Source organism: Anolis carolinensis, chromosome 5, assembly GCF_035594765.1.
Source record: "Anolis carolinensis isolate JA03-04 chromosome 5, rAnoCar3.1.pri, whole genome shotgun sequence".
In the NCBI taxonomy this organism is placed as follows: domain Eukaryota; kingdom Metazoa; phylum Chordata; class Lepidosauria; order Squamata; family Dactyloidae; genus Anolis; species Anolis carolinensis.
In genome coordinates this window covers 18338178-18361036 of record NC_085845.1, presented here as the reverse complement: position 1 = coordinate 18361036, position 22859 = coordinate 18338178, and the positions used below count along the sequence as shown (strand labels likewise).

Here is a 22859-nt window from a genome sequence, read left to right as displayed (position 1 = left end):
TTGGGACCATGGAGATATGGGGTCTGTCTCTCTTTGATTCTGTGTGAGGTGCACAGCATGCAGGTATATAAGTCATAAGATGTTCTTAAATTGTTAGATTTTAGCCTGTTCTTGTAAGCTGCCCCGAGCCCTAGGGGAGTGGCGGCATATAAGTTTGAATAATAAACAAACAAACAAACACAAATAAATAAATAAAATAAAGCTTTGGTAACATGCGATCTGTACAGCTTTCATTTCTCACTCTGTCATTGTGGCTTCACTGTCAAATAGTGGTAGTTTTCACACAGTAAAGAATCTCTGAACAAAGTATGGAAGTGCGGAATCAAAATGAGAATCAATATGAGAGATTATTATTCAGTTCAGTTAAATCTTATGGAGGTGTACTGTACTGTCATCACAACAGGACAGGAGGAAGCAGACAAAACCAGAACTAGTACTCCACCCATGTTGACGTAAGATTCATTTATTATTTTATGTATATGTATAGCTTAAAACTGGGACTGCTTCTATTAGTCACCCTAAAAATATAATTTTTAGCCACTAGAAGGCATGCTAACACAGGAGGCCGACCATATTGATTTCTTGGCATTGATGTAGAAATAAGAACAAGGTCACACCCAAAAATAAGATTTTGTCTTTTTATTTAACTCACAATTATCAACAAAATATACATTGCAACATTAAACCTTTTAGAAGTACAGTATCTTAGGACACATAACATTCACTCTTAGTGTAAAACTAGATTTTTTTAAACCCCTAACATCTCTCTTTCTCTTGTTTCCCCCTTTATAACAGAGTAGGGAAATATGCAGCAAGAAGGGCTAACAATTCTCTACTGGGCAGAACTGCTAGTGATATACAATTAAGACTAAACTCCCAAGCATGCTTCCTTAGGAGTAATCCCCTCTGAAATCAGTGAGACTTACTTCCAAGTAATCATGCAAAAGATCAGGTTTTATATTTGCCTGGCTAACAAAATGCTGCCTATTATTGATACAGCTCAAAATCAGATGTGTGATATATAATGTGGAGCAATCGTTCAAGTAAGAGTTTCATTGCCCTTTCTCCTTCCTTCTTCTCTAACTCAGCAAAACAAATATTAAAAACTAAAGCCTTCATCCGTGATGGATTTGGGCTTTGATCATAGCTGCACCCAGTCATGCGAAAATTCAGGGAGTGCTCTTAAGTAGGTGTGGAACCTACTTTCCTGTCATCTACAGGGTAACCTCGTTGTCCTCAATGCTGTGGTGGTCTTCAACACTGTGGTGGTCTTCAACGCTGAGGGGATGTTCAATACTATGATGGTCTTCAACACTGTGCTTATCCTCAACACTGTGCTTATCCTCAACGCTATGGTGATCCTCAATGCTGTGGTGATCCTCAACGCTGTGGTGATCCTCAACGCTGTGGTGATCCTCAACATTTTCCAAAGATTGATTGCTGACATCATCCACATCATGGTCATGGTCTACCTGTCGGAGTTCCACACTACGGTCTTTCAGATACTCTCTGCTCTCATGGCTTGCCAGGGCAATGGCCAACTTGATGTTGTCATGGTCAGCATCATCATGATCATACTCGGCACTCTCAAGTTTCTGCCGGCTGTTGTTCTCCAGGCTTTTGTCACGGGATGCCCTGAGAACCTCATTGCTATCTCTCAGGTGACTTGCATCATCTTTTTCTACACTTGTGTCATGACTTTCCGTAGAATGGGCTTTGGAGGAGTAGGATTCATGACTCTCTACATCCGGTGAGCTGTCAAAGTCGTCGGTAACATCATGAGAATCGAACTGAAAAGAAGACAATCCAACAGTCAAACTTGAGGAATATCTATCTAAACTGTTGCTTCAATTCTTCATTGACAGCACATGTATAAGTTTCCAACACAGAAATGCTAGCAATTCATCTCAGTTATGAGCTCTACCTGTTGTTTCTTTCACCAAAGGTATCCCAAACCAGCTGAAGAATATAATACATTACAAAGATTATAACTAGTGAATATCAATGAAATATATAATATTAGAAAATAAAAATGAGCAAGAACTACAAATAAACCAGAGTTGGCCTTTCAAATGTTGTTGGGCTACAACTCCATTATCCCTATGCTGGTCAGGACTGATGAGAGTTGCATTCCAACATGATCTGAAAGGCCTGCACATTGCAATGCACAATACCAAATCACAACAAATGCTGAAAATGCAGCAAGGTTTTTTGCAGCTCCAGACACTATAAAATTGAATAATAGATTCAAATAACAGGAAAAGAGATCCCCTTAAACAGAATGCCTTGGTGGTAAGAGCTGTTTGATAGAAATATGTTCAGGGATGCAGAGGAATGCAGTGGTGAGGAAAACATAAGTCCCACCTACTTCTACTGGAACATTCCATTCTGACAATGGAAATCAGTGCTTTCCATGGAATTGTCCCGCATAAAAAGCATAATTTTATGGTTTAGAAATGGTTGGAACAAGTCAGAAAAAATACTAAGTACCTCTTTATTTTTAATCTAAACTTGTCTTGGAGAATGTCAAAAAATTTCTTATGTGAAATTTTCATGTTCAAAAATGAAACACAAAACGTGCCTGTCAAGTTTGTGGAAATTCCAGATTTTTTTGTTTTTCTTCTCTTAAATTTCTGTTCATTATTTTTGTTGATATTTAAAGCTAAGTAATTTCATTAAAGTAAGTTTTTTTGTCCTTCTTTGCAACATCCAAGTGCCACATTTCTTCTGGCATTTGCACAGCTATCAGAAATGGCACAAATACATGAATGTAATATCTGGATTTCAGAAACTGTGAAGACAGGGACTTTTAAAATGTAACATTTGCTTGTCTGAAATCCTTGCAGAAACTTAATGGTTGGGAATTAAAAATATCAGTAGAACAAATTGGCTAAAGACAGGTAATAAATAACACCCCGCACCATTGCTCCCAAAGGGAATCAAATCATTCTCATGGAGAAACAATTCTCCAAGAAAAAGGATATATGTAAAGTACTGTATATTATGGTAGATATCATTTTTACAATAATAAATCAACCTCATTATTGTTTTTGCTTTTTGTGGTGAGGGGGTTGCTTCATTGCATTAAGTGCTCCATTCCTTAATCAATGTGACTAAACAAATAACCTACATTTACCTTTCCAGACTTTTTGTACACTTTCTTGGACTTCTCAAAGTGCACCAGATCAACTTTGGACTTTAATCCATAAGGTGCACTATCTCCTCTGCCGGTAAAGGTATCTGGAGTGACTGGTAGGGTAAAAGGAGCATCAGTAGGGAAATCTGTAACAACTTCATGTGATTCATCCGATTCATGGGAGTCAGTGTGGTCATTATCGTCGTCGTCATCATCCACATCACTATGGTCATGGTCATCTTCTTTGCTTCTACTGGAAGGTACCAAAAGAGTCTGCAAGAGAATAGATATAACCCAGTATTATAACAAGACTGGATGTTTCTCTCATGATTGTATAGTATGGATCTCAGCAGCCTATCATCCATGCCATATCTCATAACTAGAACATGAGAAGCCAATGAAGACAAGACTGCATTGCCCAGAGTGGCGTAAGAGTTTTGCAGTCAGCACTCACTATCTCCAGGACTCATGGCTCAGCTGGAATTGTCTAAGAGGTGGATTTCAATAAATATAGCTTTCATGACAACCACATCTAATCAAATTTCCTTGTCTGAAAAACTATTAAAGATGCAGGAACCCTATTCTCTTTGCATATGACAACCATAACCAACATCTTCACATTTTTGACCAGTAATGAATTGAACGTATGAAAAGAAAATGTACCTGTTGCTCTGTGATCTCATCGCTTTCTTCTGAAGACATAGAGTTCTAAAAAGGAAACAGCAATTTTGTAAAGACTTGCTTATTACACAATTATCTTCAATAAGTAACACTAGCCTTTAAAACACAAAAAGTAGTAATGGCAACAACATGACAGTAAATGAAGGACAGGACAGAACAAAGAAATAGATTTGCATAAATTGCACAATATTCCCCCTTTGTCTCAAAATAGGACCCAGTTGGATTCCATCTGCAAATTTCACTAAGCACTACTTGAAACCTCTCCACCCTAAAGTAAATATTAATTTTTCCATTTCATATTAGGGACAAAATTTTACTAATGTATAGTGTATAATGGGACTTGAGCACCCATGGGTTTTGGAAGGGGGTTCGGGAACCAAACTCCAGTGGCCCATAGTTCATAGGAACTAAATAAAGCCTATAGGTTAAATCAAAAGCTCTGTAGAAAAGTATTTGGCCTGAAATCTGTTCAATTTACTGGAGTAATAGAAGGTTGCGTATTTGTACAGTTGACACAGCCTATTATTAACAAAGATGACAATGTCTATTAACAATCCATTCCCACCAGCCCTAATATTTCTGACTACACTCAAATCACTACAGTCAACCCACTTGTCTTCCAGATGAGTTAGACTTCAATTTCTATTATCCCCAGTTAATGGGGATGATGGGTGTCTCAATATGACTCATATGGAGGGCACGTGATTAGATACTCCGATGAAAAATGATGCCTTACCAGCTGAGCAGATACTTGTTGCTCTTGTGATTCATGGCTATTCACATGCTCACGGCTGTGCTCATGGCTCTGTGAATTGTGGTGGCGGTGGTGGTGATGTGGGTGAGCATGATGGCGGTGCTCCTGTAACAATGCAAAAACAAGTGTTGGAAATTAGCATGGACATCAGAGAAAGCTTGACTTCATGAGTTGCTGTAATATTTGGATTCTTTCCCTCTCCCCATGCAATGAATTGTGAGGTTTTATGGAGTAAAAAGTGCTATGAAAGAGCAAGCATATGGTGAAGGATTTCCATTTCACTACAAAATTCTGTTTCCTTGTTCCTTTCACATGGCAGAGATCTGCTCTAAGAAAAAGAGAGGATGGCATCGCCTAAATAGATTGCCTCCTACAATGGTTGCAGCACCATTTTCTGAGAAGTTTCAAAGAATGTCATTCTGTCTCTTCCATTTGCAAAGAGATTGAATGGATATTCTCCTTTAAGAGGCTACACTTGTCTAGTTTTTGCTTTCCTTCCTGAAAAATCAGGGCAATAGGGAACATTTTCATAAGATGCTATTTCATTTGGCTCAGCATTTGAGGGGTGCAGAGAATCTGAACTCATGTGATATATCCCGAAATCATGTGATATATCCTGAAATCATAATCTAATTCGCACAACGCAAAGAAAAAAATGGACTGATTGCAAGGGAAATAATTACTTACATGTTTCCTTTCCAAGCTCCCCGAGTCATCATGATGTCTTGACTTACTGATCTTTGAGAGAGAAGAGTAGAGGAAAAGATGCTTAGTCCAAATTCTCTGCTACTGCATTACAGCAATTTTGTTATTATCAATATATGTGTTGTATATCTGTTGTACTTACTGGCAGGGCAAAGGCGATGGTCAGAAGACACAGGCAAAGAATGGCAATCTTCATGGTGACAGATTCCCGGTTGATTATTTTTGTAATAGGTCACCTGTTCAAAAACAAAACACATTTCATTTTTTCTCTTGCAAATGTTCAGAACTATAGGAGATGCTTAGCCTAAATAAAATATGAGCTACAAATCCATAAGGATTGCTTGACTTACTGTGGCAATGCGAAAATGTGAATAATAGCAATTTTTTTTTGAACTGAACAATGTCTGGTAGAAGGGAAACATAGACCCATACTAGAGTACTTAAAATGCCTTTTAAAAAAAGCTTCCTTAGCAGTTCTAGTTCCTTCACTATATTTTTTCCAGATAAGGGTAAATGAAATATCCATACCAGTCCCATGGATATGGAGGCTAAAGACACCAGATCCTGACTGGTCTTGGAAGCTAAGCAGGGACAAAATTGGTTAATACTTGGATGAGAGACCAGAAATGAGTAGCAAGTGCTGTAGACTATGTATTTCAAAGAAAGGAACTGGCAATTCTTTTCTTTATAAAAACTTATGAAATTCATGGGTACTAGACATGAGTAGCCACTTAAATTGCGATCTTAAAATGGAGAATGAAGATTTCATATTTGAGTACTTCCTATGGTTTTTTTTTTAAATCTCTGCATCATGAAATAGAAAAACTTTCCTCTCTAAGGTCCTAGTGTTTCATGTGTAGCCACTTAAATATTGAAGTCAGAGACAAAAGTGATACAGCCCAGAAGAATCTGTGCCACAAACTTTTTCTTGATCATAGAATTAGATATTCTTCTTCTTTGCCAATGTTTCTAAAAATGATTCAATGTCTTGCTTATATTAAAAACAAAATTCACCTGAGTGATATTCTAACAAGACTACAGCATTGCCTGTAAATGTTCCTTGGGATTTTTTTTTTGGTTTCATTGGACTTTCTCCCTTCTCAGTATCTCTCTGCTTGATGCTCCTTGGTGGAAGAAAAATGTTACATCAAATTTGAGCTGTTTCCATTGTGTCTGTGTCCTTGGACTTGAAAATGTAAGAGAAGATACTGTGTCCCTTATTGAACAGCTGACATGGGAGAGAGAGATTTGACTTCTCAAGTCAGCGATTTGCTTGGTTTGAGAGATACTGAGCAGATGACCTTTGCAGATAACATGCCCTTGATGTGGCCTAACCCAGCACATGACTGCAGTGGGAAACTGAGCACACAGTGAATATGCATTTATGCAAACAGGGTTGGCTTTAGGAATAACCATCAATATCTATTGAAGTGCATGGCCATGTAAGGAGGGAAGTGGAGTTCTCTCAATATCCAAAACACCTTGATTTTGACCCTGTTTTGTGTTTTCTTCTTCACTAGTGCCCTCCATTAGCAAGGGATCAATGTCAAGAACAAGAAGAAGGGGAAACTTTGCCCTCTACCTTTTGATGCAGATTTGGCACAGAACAAGGCATGCAAATGCTGCAGACTTATGCATCTGCTGGCCTTGCAAGTATCTTTAACAGAATTGCAGTACATTATGGTTTGGATTGTGTGCTGTAAATGGTACCAGTCTTGAGATGAAACCTGTATGTTCTCAGTACCTTCTAAAGTTGCACCTATATTGTAGAATTAATGCAGTTTGACACAGCTTTAACTGTCATAGTTCAATGTTATGGAATCTTGGGAGGTGCAGTTTAGTGGGGCACCAACACTTTTCGGAAGAGAATGTGAAAGACCTCGTAAAAGTCTATATATCTAAATATACCATCATTTTCGAAAGAACTTATTCCACTTGGCTATATGAGATTAAAGGATTTCAGACCATAAAGATGCAACATGGATTGAAGGATGTTTGTGTTTAAGACTCTTTTTAAAAGACTCTCTGTGCATCTACAATGCAGAATGCATGCTGTTTGACAGCACTTGACTGCCATGGCTCAATGCTATGGAATTCTAGGATTTGTAGTCTGGTGAGTTGCCAGCACTCTTTAGCAGAGAACTTGCAAAGCTGCAACTCACATGACCCCATAGCATAGAGCCAAGGCAGTTAAAGTAAACTGCATTAATTCTATAGTGTAGATGCACCTTCAGACTCACAATTAAAAAACCACTGAAACCGAACATTAGGAAGAACTTTCTAACTGCCCAGTATGTTTGACAGTGGAACACAGCATATGGTTGAGTCTTCAGAGGTTTTAAACAGAGACTGGGTGGCCATTTGTCAGGAGTGCTTTGACTGTGTATTCCTATATGTCAGGGGATTGGACTAGATGGCCTTTTGGTCTCTCCCAATTATGTGATTCTATGATGCTATAACCATTTACATTTAATTGCATAGAATATTGTATCTCCATTACAACACCATGGAAATCTAGGAGAACTGAAATCTTGGCTAATAGGAATAACCATAGACAGATGCTGCAAAACTTTGTAGAAATTCTAGGTAGAGAAAAAGCAAACGCCCATAAGCTCTTCTCCCAAATTAATGAGTTGCTAACAGTTTTGTTTTCTCTCTGACTCTGGCAAACACAGAATTGGAATTAATGGGTTGTGTAATCAATCCATTCCTCATTCGAAGGCATTATTTGGAGAGAACAAGTTAGAATTTCCAAGTCAGGAGTGATCCTATTACTCAGTCCTGACCCTGAAGGAATAAAACTGATGAATCAGGGGACATTGGCATCACAAATTGATGAATCATGATGGCAAGGCAGACTGATGGGGAAGCTGGCACATCTCCCTGTGCCTTGCCTGTCTGCTTACAAGGTTAATGAGAGAGAAAATCAATATGAAAACATTGCACCAAACTACATTTGAGGAGCAATTCTTGAAGAGGCAAGTAGGCACCTCAGCCTTTTCAGCTACTAAATGCAAGGATAACGGAACTGCTATTAGGCAGGAGTTTTAGTTTTAAAAGGCAGTTTATACAAAATAATGGTGCAGAAAAGGGGATGGAACATCCTCTTTGAAACTCACAGAACTTCATTTAAGACTGGATCTATGGAAGCTCTGCTTCCAAAACACATCAAGTAACAAATGAATGTCCTTGAGGCAAAAACAGAATCACTTTCCATCACTACTGAATGACTTCGTTGTGTTTCATCTTATCTATAGGAAAAGGCTGCCAATTTGTTGCCATTTATTCCTCCTGCCTTTGCAGCTAAATGAGAGGATGAACATTTGACTATTGAATATGCAGCTTTTAAAAACATAGAAGTTCAGACCGCAAAACAGTTGGCAACCCTTGTTTCCAAAGCATTAAAACATCATTTTCTGGCAGGCTTATTTCTTATGCTTTTTAGACTTTGCTTCTTCACGTGATCTCAGGGCAGCATGCATCACATACATACCTATGTTAAACTAAGAAACAACTAGCTCAAAATCTCCCAATGAGTGTGAATTTGAGATCTGTCCTGTAACCTAAAAATTTGCCTGTTCAGTATATTAACCATATTAACTGGCTTCCTTTAGGAGTAAAATCTTAGATTTATTAGCAGGGTTGGCAGAATACAGACAACCTCTTGTGCCCAAAATATGTGACATTCAAAATCATCAGTGGTAAAATGCAGGAAGACCAAATTTGTAGCTTTAAGTGGCACTTTAGCACTCCCACTTGCAAACCACTTCCTCCTTCAATCCCTTAATATTCTTCCAGGTGGAAACAGAAGAGGTGCTGGCAAACACATTTAATACTGTGCACTGCACACTGTTCCCTTTCTCTGTCATGATTCATTGAAGTTGTAGACATTTGCATATTAAAAACCTCCCTCAAGTACTTGCTGCATCACATTCAACTCTATGAAAATATAACATAGTCTGACAAGGGATAAAAGAAGAGCATAAGTACCTTAAGTTAAGCTTGGATCTGGAGGGTAGCTTCAGGCAGGCAGAAGTCTGATGCTAACTGCTTTGGTGAAGCTCAAGGCTAAGGCTTGCTTCAGAAGATGCTGCTCAGTCGTCTTTCTCCTCTTCAGCTGATTTCTATCTGCAAACCTCTGGAATTTAAACTCTAGTCCAGACACCGGCCAGCCAATCCTCGGCAGGCGGAAGGGATGAGGTCATGAGGTTTCTTGTCACTGTCCTCCCACTATTCTCCTACATTTCCTTTTGGGGTTTGTGGCTTCCAGAGCAAACAAGAACCTACTCTATGGTTAAAACATGACTTATGTGCAATCTCATTAACCAGAGCTGGAGATCAATGCCCAGCGTTCAGTCTCGAGCCAAAGGGTTTTAGAGGCTAAGCTCTCTTTGGCATTTATGAGATGGTTAAATAACATTGCTTCAGGTGCTGTTTTTTTTAATGGATGGAGAACAACGTTTCTTTAAAACAAATCAATAGGTGCTCAGGATGGAGCAGGTCAACTTTAACCAACCACAGTGATGGATTTATTACTATGTTTATTTATTGAAGCTATTACACATAAGTACTGCCAGAAAATACATACATATACACACATATATATGCATATAAATATATATGATGAAAAGGCTTGTAATAAATTTGTTTGCAAATACCTTTAGAGTTCTTTTATTTTGGGAGTTTGGAATTGAAAAAAGAAAGAAATAGCTGCCTTTTTCAGGGCAGGAAATGCAGAGTAGAATAATCTATGTTTTTAGCCAATTATCACTGGACCTCTAATAATTCCTTGTCACTCTTCTGGTGCAATTAACTGATATTCTGAAATTGATTCAGAAAGCTGATTGAAACAAATTGTGGATCAACCTTGAAGGGCATGGTTTTGGTCCATATTCTCATACAAACACAGCTAGCCCATGCTGCAATAGCATTTGACAATTTCTACATTCTGAGGAGGGGAATCTATTCTGGATTTTAGTCTAAACTGTAAAAGATGTGTCTGAATCTGTTTTGTGGTTTGGATTTAGCACCTTGGATAGATCCTTTAAAATGCAAACCAAGGGCCCTTCCACATAGCTATCAGAATATCAAGGCAGAAAATCTCTCAATATCTGTGTTGAACCGGGATATCTGAGTCCACACTGCCATATATTCCAGTTCAAAGCAGAAAATGTGGGATTTTATTCAGCTGTGTGGAAAGGGCCTAAAACCTAAAGTGGATCTATGGCTGGAGCCATTTCTGACTCATTTCTAATTGACTTACATCTCGCATTACCTAGAAGCGCTTGGATGCCATTAGCCAGACTACTGCATGAAAGTCAGCATAGGTTCCAGTATCCATCCAATTCAGCCTCTTCTGCCATGCATGATGACACAATCAAAGTACTCAAGACAGATGGTCATCCAGCCTCTGTTTGAAAAGCTCAAGTGAAAGAGACTTCATAGAAGTCAGCCATTTGTTCTGGATATCAGTTTCAAGTGGGAAGGCACAAGAAGCACTGATCCTTCTGTTAGGTAAGCAGTGAGTGGCAATCACCTCAACCAGCAGGTGTTTTGGTACCACAGTGGTAGTGACTGTCCCTCTTGAGCCTCCTTCTTTTTGTTGGAAAATATTGCTCTGCATGCCACATACAATTTCCCTATGGACTCAAGTATGGTGGAAGTAATCAATGGATTCAAATAAAAAGGAAGTAAATTCCAATTGAGCATTACTAAGATTTTCCTGATGGTAAGGGCTATTTAACAGTGATATACATTTATTAAGAAAGGGTGGACTCTAGATATCTAACACATATTGTTCTTTCAGTTGCCTAGGATTGGACTAGATGGGCCCTGCAGCTCTATGAATCCAGGTACTGAAGTGAGATTACCACATCATCTTGCTTCTTTACATGGATTTCTTAGAATGGGGAATACTTGTCCTCTGCCTCAGGTAGCAAAATATCATGGATTTGCTCTGACTGTCCATGGAGGCTGGGAGTGCTTTTGCTTCATCAAACTGATTTGACAATAATCACCTATACCTGAATCACATCTTGACTACTGCAATGCACTCTTTGTAAGACTACTCCTCTGTTTTTTAGGAAATGAAAACTTGCAAACAAAGGCCTATTTTGTGAAATTTGTGGAAGCATCAAGGGGTCACACAATCCTGTATGCTATGAATCCACTCTGGCACATTCTTAATCTATCTCCCTATGAGTATCTATGAGTATGTGTGTGTGGTTAGTCTTGCAAAGACTCCAGAATCTGGTGCAAAATGTGGCAGCTAAACTGATAGCTGGTGCAGGATGTCAAGATAATATTATTCTGCTACTGAATGATCTGTGCTGCTTCCAAGTTGCTTTCTCGGCTCTGTTTAAGATGGTAGTTGAACTTCTAAAGCCATGAACATATTGGCAGCTAGTTATCTTCTGTCAGTCTCATTATGAACTTTGGATGATAAGATAATATCTTCAGGAGAGGCCCTTTTGGGATTCGTATGGCTGGACAGGCTCCCAGATTGTGAAATGCCCCCTCCTCATATTGTGGAATGTGTTTATGACAAGAATGTGAAGATCCTTTGAACTGTTTTGAAGTTTAAAGCCATGTGGGCCTTTAAAAGCATTTCAAAGTTTATTGATCTCAACGGTTTTATTATTTAATGGCTGTAATCCGACATCCCCTAAGTGTAGTGTAAATATGCACATGTAGAGATATGCTGCACAAACACTATACAATCCTCTTGAAGGATAGGAGTATTGTGAAACAGATGTCAATGACCGGGTGCTGTTGTGCAATGCACAATCACAGTGTGCATGGGGCATACTCACAATACACAACATTGCTGTATACCAGAGTCCCCAACCTGTGAGCCGTGGCTCACTAGTGGGCCTCAAGACCTAAAATAAGGTCCGCGAGACATGCGAGGAAAATCAGCTCAAGATTATTAAATATGGTTTTCTGTGGGCGAGCAGATGGGGACTACTGGGTGGCATATGTTCTGTATCAGAAACTAGAGCTGATGTGGTCTATCCAATGTGATTTTCTGAATCAGCACCCCAAATAGCCAACCGAATCTAAAATTTACCAAAAACTGATTCGTAGCCCTTCTGGTACTAATGTTGGAGAGTGGTCCCTGGTCAAAGTGGTACCTGGTGAAAAAAAGGTTGGGAATCACAATCGTATACCAACTTATTTATGTCCCTGTCAGTGAAAAAGTATTTTGCCCTATTGCAAATAACTTATGTTATATGTATATCATTATTTGTACTTATACATGTATTAGAAAGCCAGTCACAGTATTTTTATTTAAATAGTTATATCTTTCCCTTGGTACCTCTCTTCTTCTTTTAAAGGAAACATAGGTTAGCTGCTTAAAGGACTTTTTTAAAAAGTGTAAAAGTATGGAGGAGAGCAATAAATGAAATGAAAATGAGCTTTTTATCTAATTGAAAGCCATACAAGCCAAAAGAAAATTCCCCCACATTCATATTATGGCACTACCTCTTTTGAGGCACTTGGAAACCAGCACTTTTCAAACTTTATTTTCCTTCTCCGCACACCATTTTAAAATGTCTGCGGGTCACATCTGACCATTTAAACTGTTTTTGTTTTTGTTCTATAAATCAAATTGCAGGCGTAACTCACATTCAAATAACATTTTTCCCTTTAGCACTAACGTCATTGTCAAAACCAGCAGCATACTATAGGAATTATGGGCCTCAGGCCAGGCCACTGAAAAGACCCTTTTGAACTTGTACATTCTTAGGGAAAAATGTAGTTGTTTTCACAATTGTGTAGTATAAAACTCACAGGCCCTAGGAAAGAGCCTTTTTAGCCTGTCAGAGAGACCAACTTTGGACAAAACAACTGTAATCTTCATTGTAACAAAGAATTAATCAAATGTTGTGCCAAGGGCAGATAGCATTTCTTTCAACATCCCCGGTGTGCCAGGAGATGCAGCCTCCTTTCTCTCATTTTTTAAACTGCTTTTTAAAATATTCCAGTTTTTCACTCCACTGTTTCTCTTTGCTCTCAGTTTACTTCTACTGTTCCACAATGACTTTTAAGTGAAAAAGTTGTCTGCACTCAGTTGACTCAATACAAAAAGAGAGAAAAAATAGAACAGAACCATGGCCTTCCCAGTAGGCTCAGACAAGATCAAACTGCTGCAGTCTTTTCTAACTTGTGTATTCTTTTTGCTACACTCAACTACCCTCTGATGTTGCTTGGCCACATGTGTCCTACATTTCATCTATGAAATGTTGGAGGGCATAAAATATTCTTAACTTAAGCACTTGAATGGAGCTTGCAAAACCAATTCTACTTCTTGTTTCACTCCTGTCTTCACTCTAACATCTCTGTGTCCTCAGAGTTGGGGTGGATATCTGGCAGGGGCTTCAGGGGAAAGGTCCAGGGTTCTACTTTCCATATTCTCTTTATGCTTTCTTTATCAGAAATAAGGCAAAGGACAGCAGGATACATGTCTCCTCTGCAGTGGCACCCGGTTACAGAATGCCTTCCAAGAGAAGGCTTGTCTGATGCCGGTGTTGCTTTCTTTTAAGCGTCAATGGGGCAGCAAACCCATTCTGAGTTTGGGCTAGAACTCTGAACCTGTTCCCCACAAATAAGTTCAATTACTGTATATACTCAAGTATAAGCCTAGTTTTTCAGCCCTTTTTTAGGGCTGAAAAAGCTCCCATCGGCTTATACTCGAGTGAGGGCCCTGGCTGGCTTCTATTCAGGTCAGCTTATACTTGAGTATATAGGTATTCAGAGTTGGACAGTCTTATCTTGTTAAAGTCTTATTATTATCTTAAATTACAGTTTTATATAAATATTCAAAAACATTTAACCTACTGATGCCTCAAATAATGCAATTTTATTAATATCTATTTTTATTTTTGAAATTGACCCATAGCTGCTGCATTTCCCACCCTCGTCTTATACTCGAGTCAATAAGTTTTCCCAGTTTTTCTGGTAAAATTAGGTGCCTCGGCTTATATTTGGGTCAGCTTATACTTGTGTATATACGATACGTTAAACTTTACAGTTCAGACTAAAATCCACTGCCACTTAACACAAGACAACCTTTTGCAAGCATTCCAAGTTCTCATGTTGGTCAGGAATTTTGGATATGATATTTGTTTACTGGTCGACATATACATTTATGGCAAAGCAAATGACACTCATTCAGGCCTTGGTGGTGGGGTTATGTATTTGTAAAATGTTTATTGTTTTGCATTCAGTTTACACTGTAAGCTGTTAATGTATGTAAATAACAAATTTATATTCATTTTTTAAAAAAGTTCTGATGTATTGTTTTGATTACTTATTTTTCATTTTTTTTAATCAAACATTTGTAGAAATAAAAAATGGTCATTGTTCTAGGTTTTCAATAAATGGTGCAGTCCTAGCTCAGAGATGCACTGGCTGATGGGGTTCTAGTAAATCAGGCATGAGTCCCTATGTCAGATGATATTAGAAAGCTGCCGATAGAACAATTGCTAGCAGAAATATTCTGCTGGTTACGTTTTCCTAGCAGAGGAGATTGGAGTAATTGTAGGGTCAGGGAAGAGCCATATTATGTCAGTTCCGTGCTTAGCCTTCAAGATCAGAAAGGATGTGGTGCGATTAGAGCAGGTATGGGTAAACCCAGGCCCGGGGGCTGGATGTGGCTCTTTGGGCTTGTTTCTCAGGCCCTCCTCTCTTTCACCTTTCTATAAGCATGAGGACGTGGCAGCCCACCCACTTCTTGCAGGGAGGAGACCAGGGAAGTCACACACGGTTGCAGCACCAGTCTCAGGCAGAACATCTTCCTGGCCTGCATCTTGGCCTCCACCTCCATGAGATTTAGCTGCTCCTCACTGGCACACGTGGAGCCGACTTATCTTCCAACTGATTTTGCAGTGATAGTACTGATCATTCTACTTTTTCAGCAGCTTGTAAAATTTCTAGTTTTTCCTCTCCCATTTCCCCCCATTGTCCTGAGTTTCCTTCAATGGCTGCAAACTGAGTTCAAAGTTCAAAAGTTTTTTAGCTCAGGGCCCTTCCAGACAGGCCCTATGTTCCAGGATCTGAATTTAGGTTTTCCTCTTTATCCCAGATTATCTGGCAATGGGAACTCATATCATCCAGTTTAAAGCAGAAAACCTGGGATCAGATCCTGGGAAATAGGGCCTGTCTGGAAAGGCCCTCAGATGGAGGAGAGGAGAGATGAGGGCTAGATGAGGGCTCTTCTCAATGAGGGCTCTTCTCAATACGTTCAGGTAGAATCCTAACCCTTGGGATGTGCTTTTTACTATCGTGAACACACATTGATGTTGTGCTGGGGCCACATGTATCCCAGTTTTCATCCGTGTAATGTTGGAAAGGATGGATTTATATGAGCATGTTTGAATTTGATCATTGGCGTAAGATTATGGGATTCAAATCCCCATTTGGGCATAGAAGCCTACCTTGTGAATGTGGGCAAATCACTCACTCTCAGAAGAAGGCAATGAACAAATTTTGCAAAGAACTCCCTGTGATAATTTCACCTTAGATTCATCTAAGGCTCGGGCTGTGGCGCAGGCTGGAGAGCAGCTGCAATGAATCACTGCAATGAATCACTCTGACCAGGAGGTCATGAGTTCGAGGCCCGCTCGGAGCCTATGTTTGTCTGCCTTTGTTCTATGTTAAAAGGCATTGAATGTTTGCCTATATGTGTAATGTGATCCGCCCTGAGTCCCCTTCGGGGTGAGAAGGGCGGAATATAAATGCTGCAAATAAATAAATAAATAAATAGTCAGAAATGACTTGAAGGCATACAACAAGAAATCAATTTACAGTCCGCTCTCCACATTTGCTGGGGTTAGGGACACAGGACCCACGTGAAAGTGAAAAACCACAAATAAAGCCATTGCTTTTTTTTCACCCGAGAGAACACATGTCTATTGATTTCTAGATCTTCAGGCACAATGCTCTGGTCACTATCTGCTGGATTCCATGAGATATAATTTTTAACCAAATCCACAAATAACCAAACCCACAAAAGTCAAAACTGCAAATGTGAAGGGATGCCTGCATATCTCTATTCAATACTATGAAAATTGCACCTGACGCTGGATCTATGCTGCCCTATATCCCAGGATCTGATCCCAGATTATCTCTTTATCCCAGATTATCTGGCAGTGTAGATTCATATAACCCAGATCAAAGCAGACAATCTGGGATCAGAATCTGGTATATAGGGCAGTGTAGATCCAGCCTGATGAAAAGGTGAAGCAGCCTGGATTCTCTACTATTTAATCCGTATTTGTTTTTGCAACTGCAAAGCCATTAACTAGCCACGAGAGGGCTTCTATTGACATCTCTGATCTGTCATCCATGTCTATTTCCATTTCTTTACCACCAATTGCTGAGGTTATCTTGTTGGCAGACCTAGATAAGCAATGGGGAAACCATCTCAGGAGCTTGTGTTTGGAGTTAGGGTTAAGAGGACAACTTTTTTCCCCTAAGCATGTGGGGAAGGTATCAGTGGGTTTGAAAGACATTATCTCCGAGTTTCTAGGAAAGCAATGAAAACATAGTCTAGTTCGAAACAAAAAATAAAATCTGGTTTTGAAATGACATTTGGCAGCCACCCTATAAACAAAGTCTCTGTGGTCACAGCTTTCTAAGGCAGAGCAGACTGAGGAGTAAATAGCAGTATACAGGAAAACAAACCCAAAAGAAAGAAAGAAAAACCCTATCCAAATATATTTTCACTATTGGCAGCAGTCTATCGTGTTTTTGGTAGGTGGTAGAGGAAATGTTTTCTTTGCAGGCGTGGAGGTGTGTGGGGATCAACAGCCTTAAATTGCACATAAAATAATTTAAAGTCCTCTGTTAAACCTCTGATCTAGCAAAAAAGGTGAAATAGGAAACATGTTTATCAAGTTGAACTGTATTTTCTCACTTCCATCAGAAGGTCAGAGAGAATGGGATGTTACTGGAAGTGCTGGGCAGAGAAAATGGGCAGCAGACAGATAAAACTGGAAAAGAAATAAATGTGGAGGATGCCTGCTAAAATAGCAAAGGCCCGACAAATTCCTGAGCCAGCATTTTTCACACACAGGTGGAAAAATCCAAATAGTCACATCTGACTCAGTTTCAAGTCTCTTGACGAGATTGCTTTTAAATATAAAGCTATCTCCCTGACAGTGGGACAGCGGATTCCACTCTGGGTTTTAGTAAGAACCCGAAAGGAACTGGGTATCAAACCTATTCTGAGTTTTAGCAGCTTAGGCTGGATCTACTCTGCCCTATATCCCAGGATTTGATCCCAAATTATCTCCTTCTTCCAGATTATCTGGCAGTGTAGACTCATATAATCCAGTTCAAAAGAGATAATCTTGGATCAGGTCCTGGAATATAGAGTAGTGTAGATCCCTTTCTACACTGCCATATAAAATTCAAATTATCTGCTTTGAACTGGTTTATATGGCAGAAGAGACTCATATAATCCAGTTCAAAGCAGATAATGTGGATTAATGTGCGCCTGGTGGTGCTGGGAGACTTTATTCATGCTGAGACCCCCTTGACTGGTGCAGCTCAGGATTTCATGGCCGCCATGACGACCATGGGGCTATCACAAATTATAGCTGGTCCTACCCATCAGGCTGGACACACACTCGACCTAGTTTTTGTGGCGGACAGTGGAATGATCAGAGTGGAAGAACAAAACACCCTTCCTGTGTCATGGTCTGATCATTATCTGTTCAGTTTTAGACTTTCTGCGACCCTAAACCTCCGCAGGGGTGAAGGACAAATTAAGATCGTCCGCCCCAGGAGACTGATGGATCCGGAGGGATTCCTGAGGAATCTTGGGGTCCTTCCTGCCATGGAGCCTGGCGATCCTGTCGACGTCCTGGTCGATCTCTATAACAGGGAAGTGACCAGGGCGATAGATACGATCGCTCCCGAACGCCCCATCACGTTGCGTCATGACAAGCCATCTCCCTGGTTCACCGGGGAGCTGGCTGTGATGAAGCATACGAGGAGGGGGCTAGAGCGCACTTGGAGGAGTTCTCAGGACGTGTCCGACCGAGCACGGGCTACAGCCTTTCTTAGGGCGTATACCGTGGCTATACGGGCAGCCAAGGAGTCCTACATGACTACCCGTATAGCGTCTGCAGCAAATAGATCATCGGAGTTGTTTTGGGTCGTTGGGGAACTCCTTCAGCCACCTGTGGTGGAGGAGACTTTTGACGACCCAGCAACTCGGTGTCGCGATTTCGCACACCATTTTGCAGACAAAGTCGCTCAGATACGCCTTGAGCTCGACTCCAATTTCACCACAGTGCCAGGGGAGGTGATTGAGGCATCTGCTTGTCCGATTTTGTGGGATTCTTTTAGGCTTGTTCTTCCTGAGACCATGGTGGAGGTCCTTGGGGCTGTGAGGGCAACCACGTCGGCTCTGGACCCTTGCCCGTCTTGGCTAATTAAATCGGCCAGGGAGGGGCTGGTTGATTGGTTTGTGTTGATCATTAATGCATTGTTGGAGCAGGGAGTTTTTCCATCTCATCTGAAACAAGCTGTGGTTCGTCCACTCCTTAAAAAGGTTTCCCTTGACTCCACGGTGCTGAACAATTTCACACCAATCTCCAACCTCCCTTTCTTGGGTAAGGTGCTGGAGCGGGTGGTTGCCTCCCAGCTCCAGGGCTTTCTAGATGACATCAACTACCTAGATCAGTCACAGTCTGGTTTCAGGCCTGGTCACGGCACTGAGACAGCCTTGGTCGCCTTGGTGGATGACCTCCGTAGAGAGCTGGACAGGGGGAGTGTGACCCTGTTGGTTCTCTTGGACATCTCAGCGGCTTTCGATACCATCGATCATGGTATCCTTCTGGGACGACTCTCTGGGATGGGTCTCGGGGGCACGGTTTTGTCGTGGCTCCGATCCTTCCTGGAGGGTCGATCCCAGATGGTGAAGCTGGGAATCGCCTGCTCGGACCTCTGGCCTTTGAGCTGTGGGGTCCCGCAAGGCTCTACTCTGTCTCCCATGCTCTTTAACATCTACATGAAACCGCTGGGAGAGGTCATCCGGAGTTTTGGAATTGGGTGTCACCTCTATGCAGATGACGCACAACTCTACTACTCCTTTCCACCTAATTCCAAGGAGGCCTCTCGGGTGCTGGACGAGTGCCTGGCCGCTGTGTCTATCTGGATGAGGAGGAACAAGCTGAAGATCAATCCCGACAAGACAGAGGTCCTCCTGGTCGATCGTAATCCTGACCGGGGTATAGGGTGGCAACCTGTGCTGGACGGGGTTACACTCCCCCTGAAGCCACAGGTCCGCAGTCTGGGAGTCCTCTTGGATTCATCGCTTACGCTCGAGGCTCAGGCGTCGGCGGTGTCTGGGAGGGCCTTCGCACAACTGAGACTCGTGTGCCAACTGCGACCGTACCTCGCGAAGGCTGATCTGGCCGGGGTGGTCCATGCCTTGGTCTCCTCCAGACTGGACTACTGTAATGCGCTCTACATGGGGCTGCCCTTGAAAACGGCTCGGAAGTTCCAACTGGTCCAACGAACGGCAGCCAGGATGTTAACTGGGGCCCCTTACAGAGAGAGGTCAACCCTCCTGTTCAAGGAGCTCCACTGGCTGCCATTTACTTTCTGAGCCCAATTTAAGGTGCAGGTGCTTACCTACAAAGCCCTGAACGGTTTGGGACCATCCTACCTCCGTGACCGCATCTCCGTCTACGAACCCACACGTTCACTTCAGTCATCTGGAGAGGCCCTGCTCGTGATCCCGCCTGCGTCGCAAGTGCAGTTGGTGGGGACACGAGACAGGGCCTTCTCTGTGGTGGCCCCCGACTCTGGAACACCCTCCCCAAGGATCTCAGACAGGCCCCTACATTGGCAGTCTTCAGAAAGAACTTGAAGACCTGGCTGTTCCAATGTGCCTTCCCAGATTAATAGGAAATCTCCAACTCCAAGTCCCATAAGCACTTTATTAGAATTAGATCGTATATCGCACTCTGCATTTGCCCTAGAAGCCTTATATATCACCTGTCACATCAGCACTTTTAATCTTGTACCCATTACTCTGGCCCGGCCCAGTTTTATTGTGTTTTAGCGTATTGTTTATTGCTTGTTGTTTATACTGTTTTAATTGTTTTAATTTGCCTTTTGTTTTGTATTGTTATATTGTGTGTTGAGGCCTTGGCCTTTGTAAGCCGCATCGAGTCCTTCGGGAGATGCTAGCGGGTGTCACGACCCAGGCTGCAGAGCACCAATAACCATACACAGAGGCCAGAATCTATCTAATATCTTTATTGTAGGAATATATAAAGTTAATAAAAACTAGTGTAGAAAATAGTCCAGAATTAGACCTTTCAGGAAAGGTCAGAATTAGTCCAAAAAAGCAATGTCCAATAAGAAATATTAAGGTCCAAAGTTGTAATCCAATAACCGAAACACTCACTTTGCCAAGCAAAGTGAGGGGAGATGACAAGGTCCTTTAGTCCATGAAACTTGAGCGAGGCTAGGAAATAACTTGACACTTGAAACAAGGCTTGAACGTGGAACAAGGTAACTAAGAACAAGAACAAGGTCCGTGGAATAACTTGATAAATCCGTGGAACAAGGCAAGGATTGATCCTGGGAAACAAGGCAAAGTCCGTAGATAAACAAAGGCTGGGAAGCAAGGCGAAGGCTGGATAGCAAGGCAAGGCTTGAGCAGGAGCGAGGCTTGAACCGGAGCGCGCTGTCCAGACACAACTCGCTCCGTAGGCTGACGAATTGACTCCGCGAAGTTACTACGCGGGTAAAACACCTAAATAGAGTCTAGCTTCCCGCCGAAGCAGTTCTCTGGGAATCAGAACCGAAAGCTAACTCTAAGACCAGATGTGAGACTCCCCAAAGATTCTCACGAGAAGCAGTCTTAATTGGCCACATTCTTAGCTGCAATCCTCGCACTCCTGCGCGAAGCTGAATCTAAACTTCTCTGTTGTTTACAAAACTCCCGGCGCAAGAATACGGGAGAAGTAGGCTCTGGGCTTGTTTGACATACTTCTGGGAGACAACTTTCTTGCAGGTGCAAGGTTCCCAGATCTGCCTGGGAAAGATCTGGCTGAGAGGAATCCAGTTCAGACTGGGAAGGTAAAAAACCCAAGTTTTCATCTTCATCAGGAATTACAATGTCCTGAGCAGGACTACAAGGCCCATGAGTCATCACAGCGGGGTACAAATAAAGTTTAATAATAATAATAATTATTATTATTATTATCTGCTTTGATAATCTGGATTATATGGCAGTGTAGAAAGGGCCTTAGATAGCTCTTTTTAAAATTCTGATTAAGGACCTCATCACATTGAGGTTCTCAAGCCAGGGAGCAGTGGGGGCATCCATGGGGCAGTGGGGAAAATCCGGTGGTGAGCAGGGAGAAACAATCATCCCATCGCCCCGTTCCTCATCCCACGGGATAAAACATCACTGCCCAGCTTCCCCCCACACTTTCCCAAACATACCTTATGAGAACATGGGAAACTTCCCATGTTGTAAGTGCTCTATCCTAGGACGCTACCATAACACTTTGAGGATGGAGCCCTGCTGGAAGCAGCCCTTATGTCATGTGATGGGCTTCATCAGGCTCCATCCTCCCAGCATCCTGGCAGCATCCTAGGACACTGAAAAAGGTAAATGTGATGAGGTCCTAAAACCCAAAGGCAGACTCATTGTTCTGTTGACATGGAAGTCACTACTGTTAATGTGGAATTTGTGTATTGATAGTGTTTAAATGAAATTTGTGTCTTGCCTGTATTGCATGCTGATTGCATCATCCAGAGTGTAACATAGTCTGGAAAGAGTTAATTGCTGAGAAGCTGTGTTGACCTTGATGTGTGGCTGGAACTGGGGAGTGTCCAGACATAAGTGTTTGTGCATTGCTGATTGCATCAGTTCTGTTCTGAGTTGAGTTGAGTGCTGTCTGCCTAGAGTGAAAGTCAAATTCTGTGTGCATCCATTGTCTGCAAGTCTGTTTGTCTTGATTATTACTGAAGTCAGTAAAACTTTGTATATAGTTTTACCAACGTCTCTGATGTCTCTTCATTTTGCGTTCCACTGATTCCATCCAACTACTACTGCGCTGCAAATTACTCTGACAACTACTTGCCAATACCATTTGGATTACAACTTCCAGAATCCGTAGACTAATCCGGATTAAGGTTTATGTACAAGGTCTTATGAACAAATGGCTCAAGTATTTTATAATGTATGGTTTTAAATTTATTTATTGTATTTTGTTAAATTATCTAATTGTTTTAATTGCTTATGTTTTATCTTTTTGTATTGTATATTGGCATTGAATTTTGCCAGATTGTGAGCCGCCCTGAGTCCCTTCGGGTGAGAAGGGCGGGATAGAAATGATGGAAATAAATAAAAACAAATAAATAGACTATGGCCACACTAGGAATTGCATTCCAGAAAAGTAGCTCTTCCAAGCTGTGTTCATATGTTTGCATTTATCTGGAAATAAACAAGCAGATGGTCGAGCAGCACACTGTATTATACCTGAACCATGTCACCTACTGGAAGAACTAGTGCAAGTTTATGTTTCCCAAAAGAGCCAGTGTGGT

At 41.3% G+C, this 22859-nt stretch overlaps 1 protein-coding gene across 1 annotated transcript; it reads right to left on the bottom strand.

Moving 5' to 3' along the window:
* Positions 1 to 624: 624 nt before the first annotated feature.
* Positions 625 to 9424, bottom strand: spp1 (secreted phosphoprotein 1). The gene is made up of 7 exons (XM_003221296.3): positions 9267 to 9424; positions 5419 to 5512; positions 5259 to 5309; positions 4554 to 4676; positions 3800 to 3844; positions 3137 to 3409; positions 625 to 1790 (listed from the first exon to the last, which is right to left on the bottom strand). Exons 2-7 carry the CDS (start codon positions 5470 to 5472, stop codon positions 1215 to 1217), a joined length of 1122 nt encoding a protein of 373 aa, XP_003221344.2. The 5' UTR covers positions 5473 to 5512; positions 9267 to 9424; the 3' UTR covers positions 625 to 1214.
* Positions 9425 to 22859: the final 13435 nt, after the last annotated feature.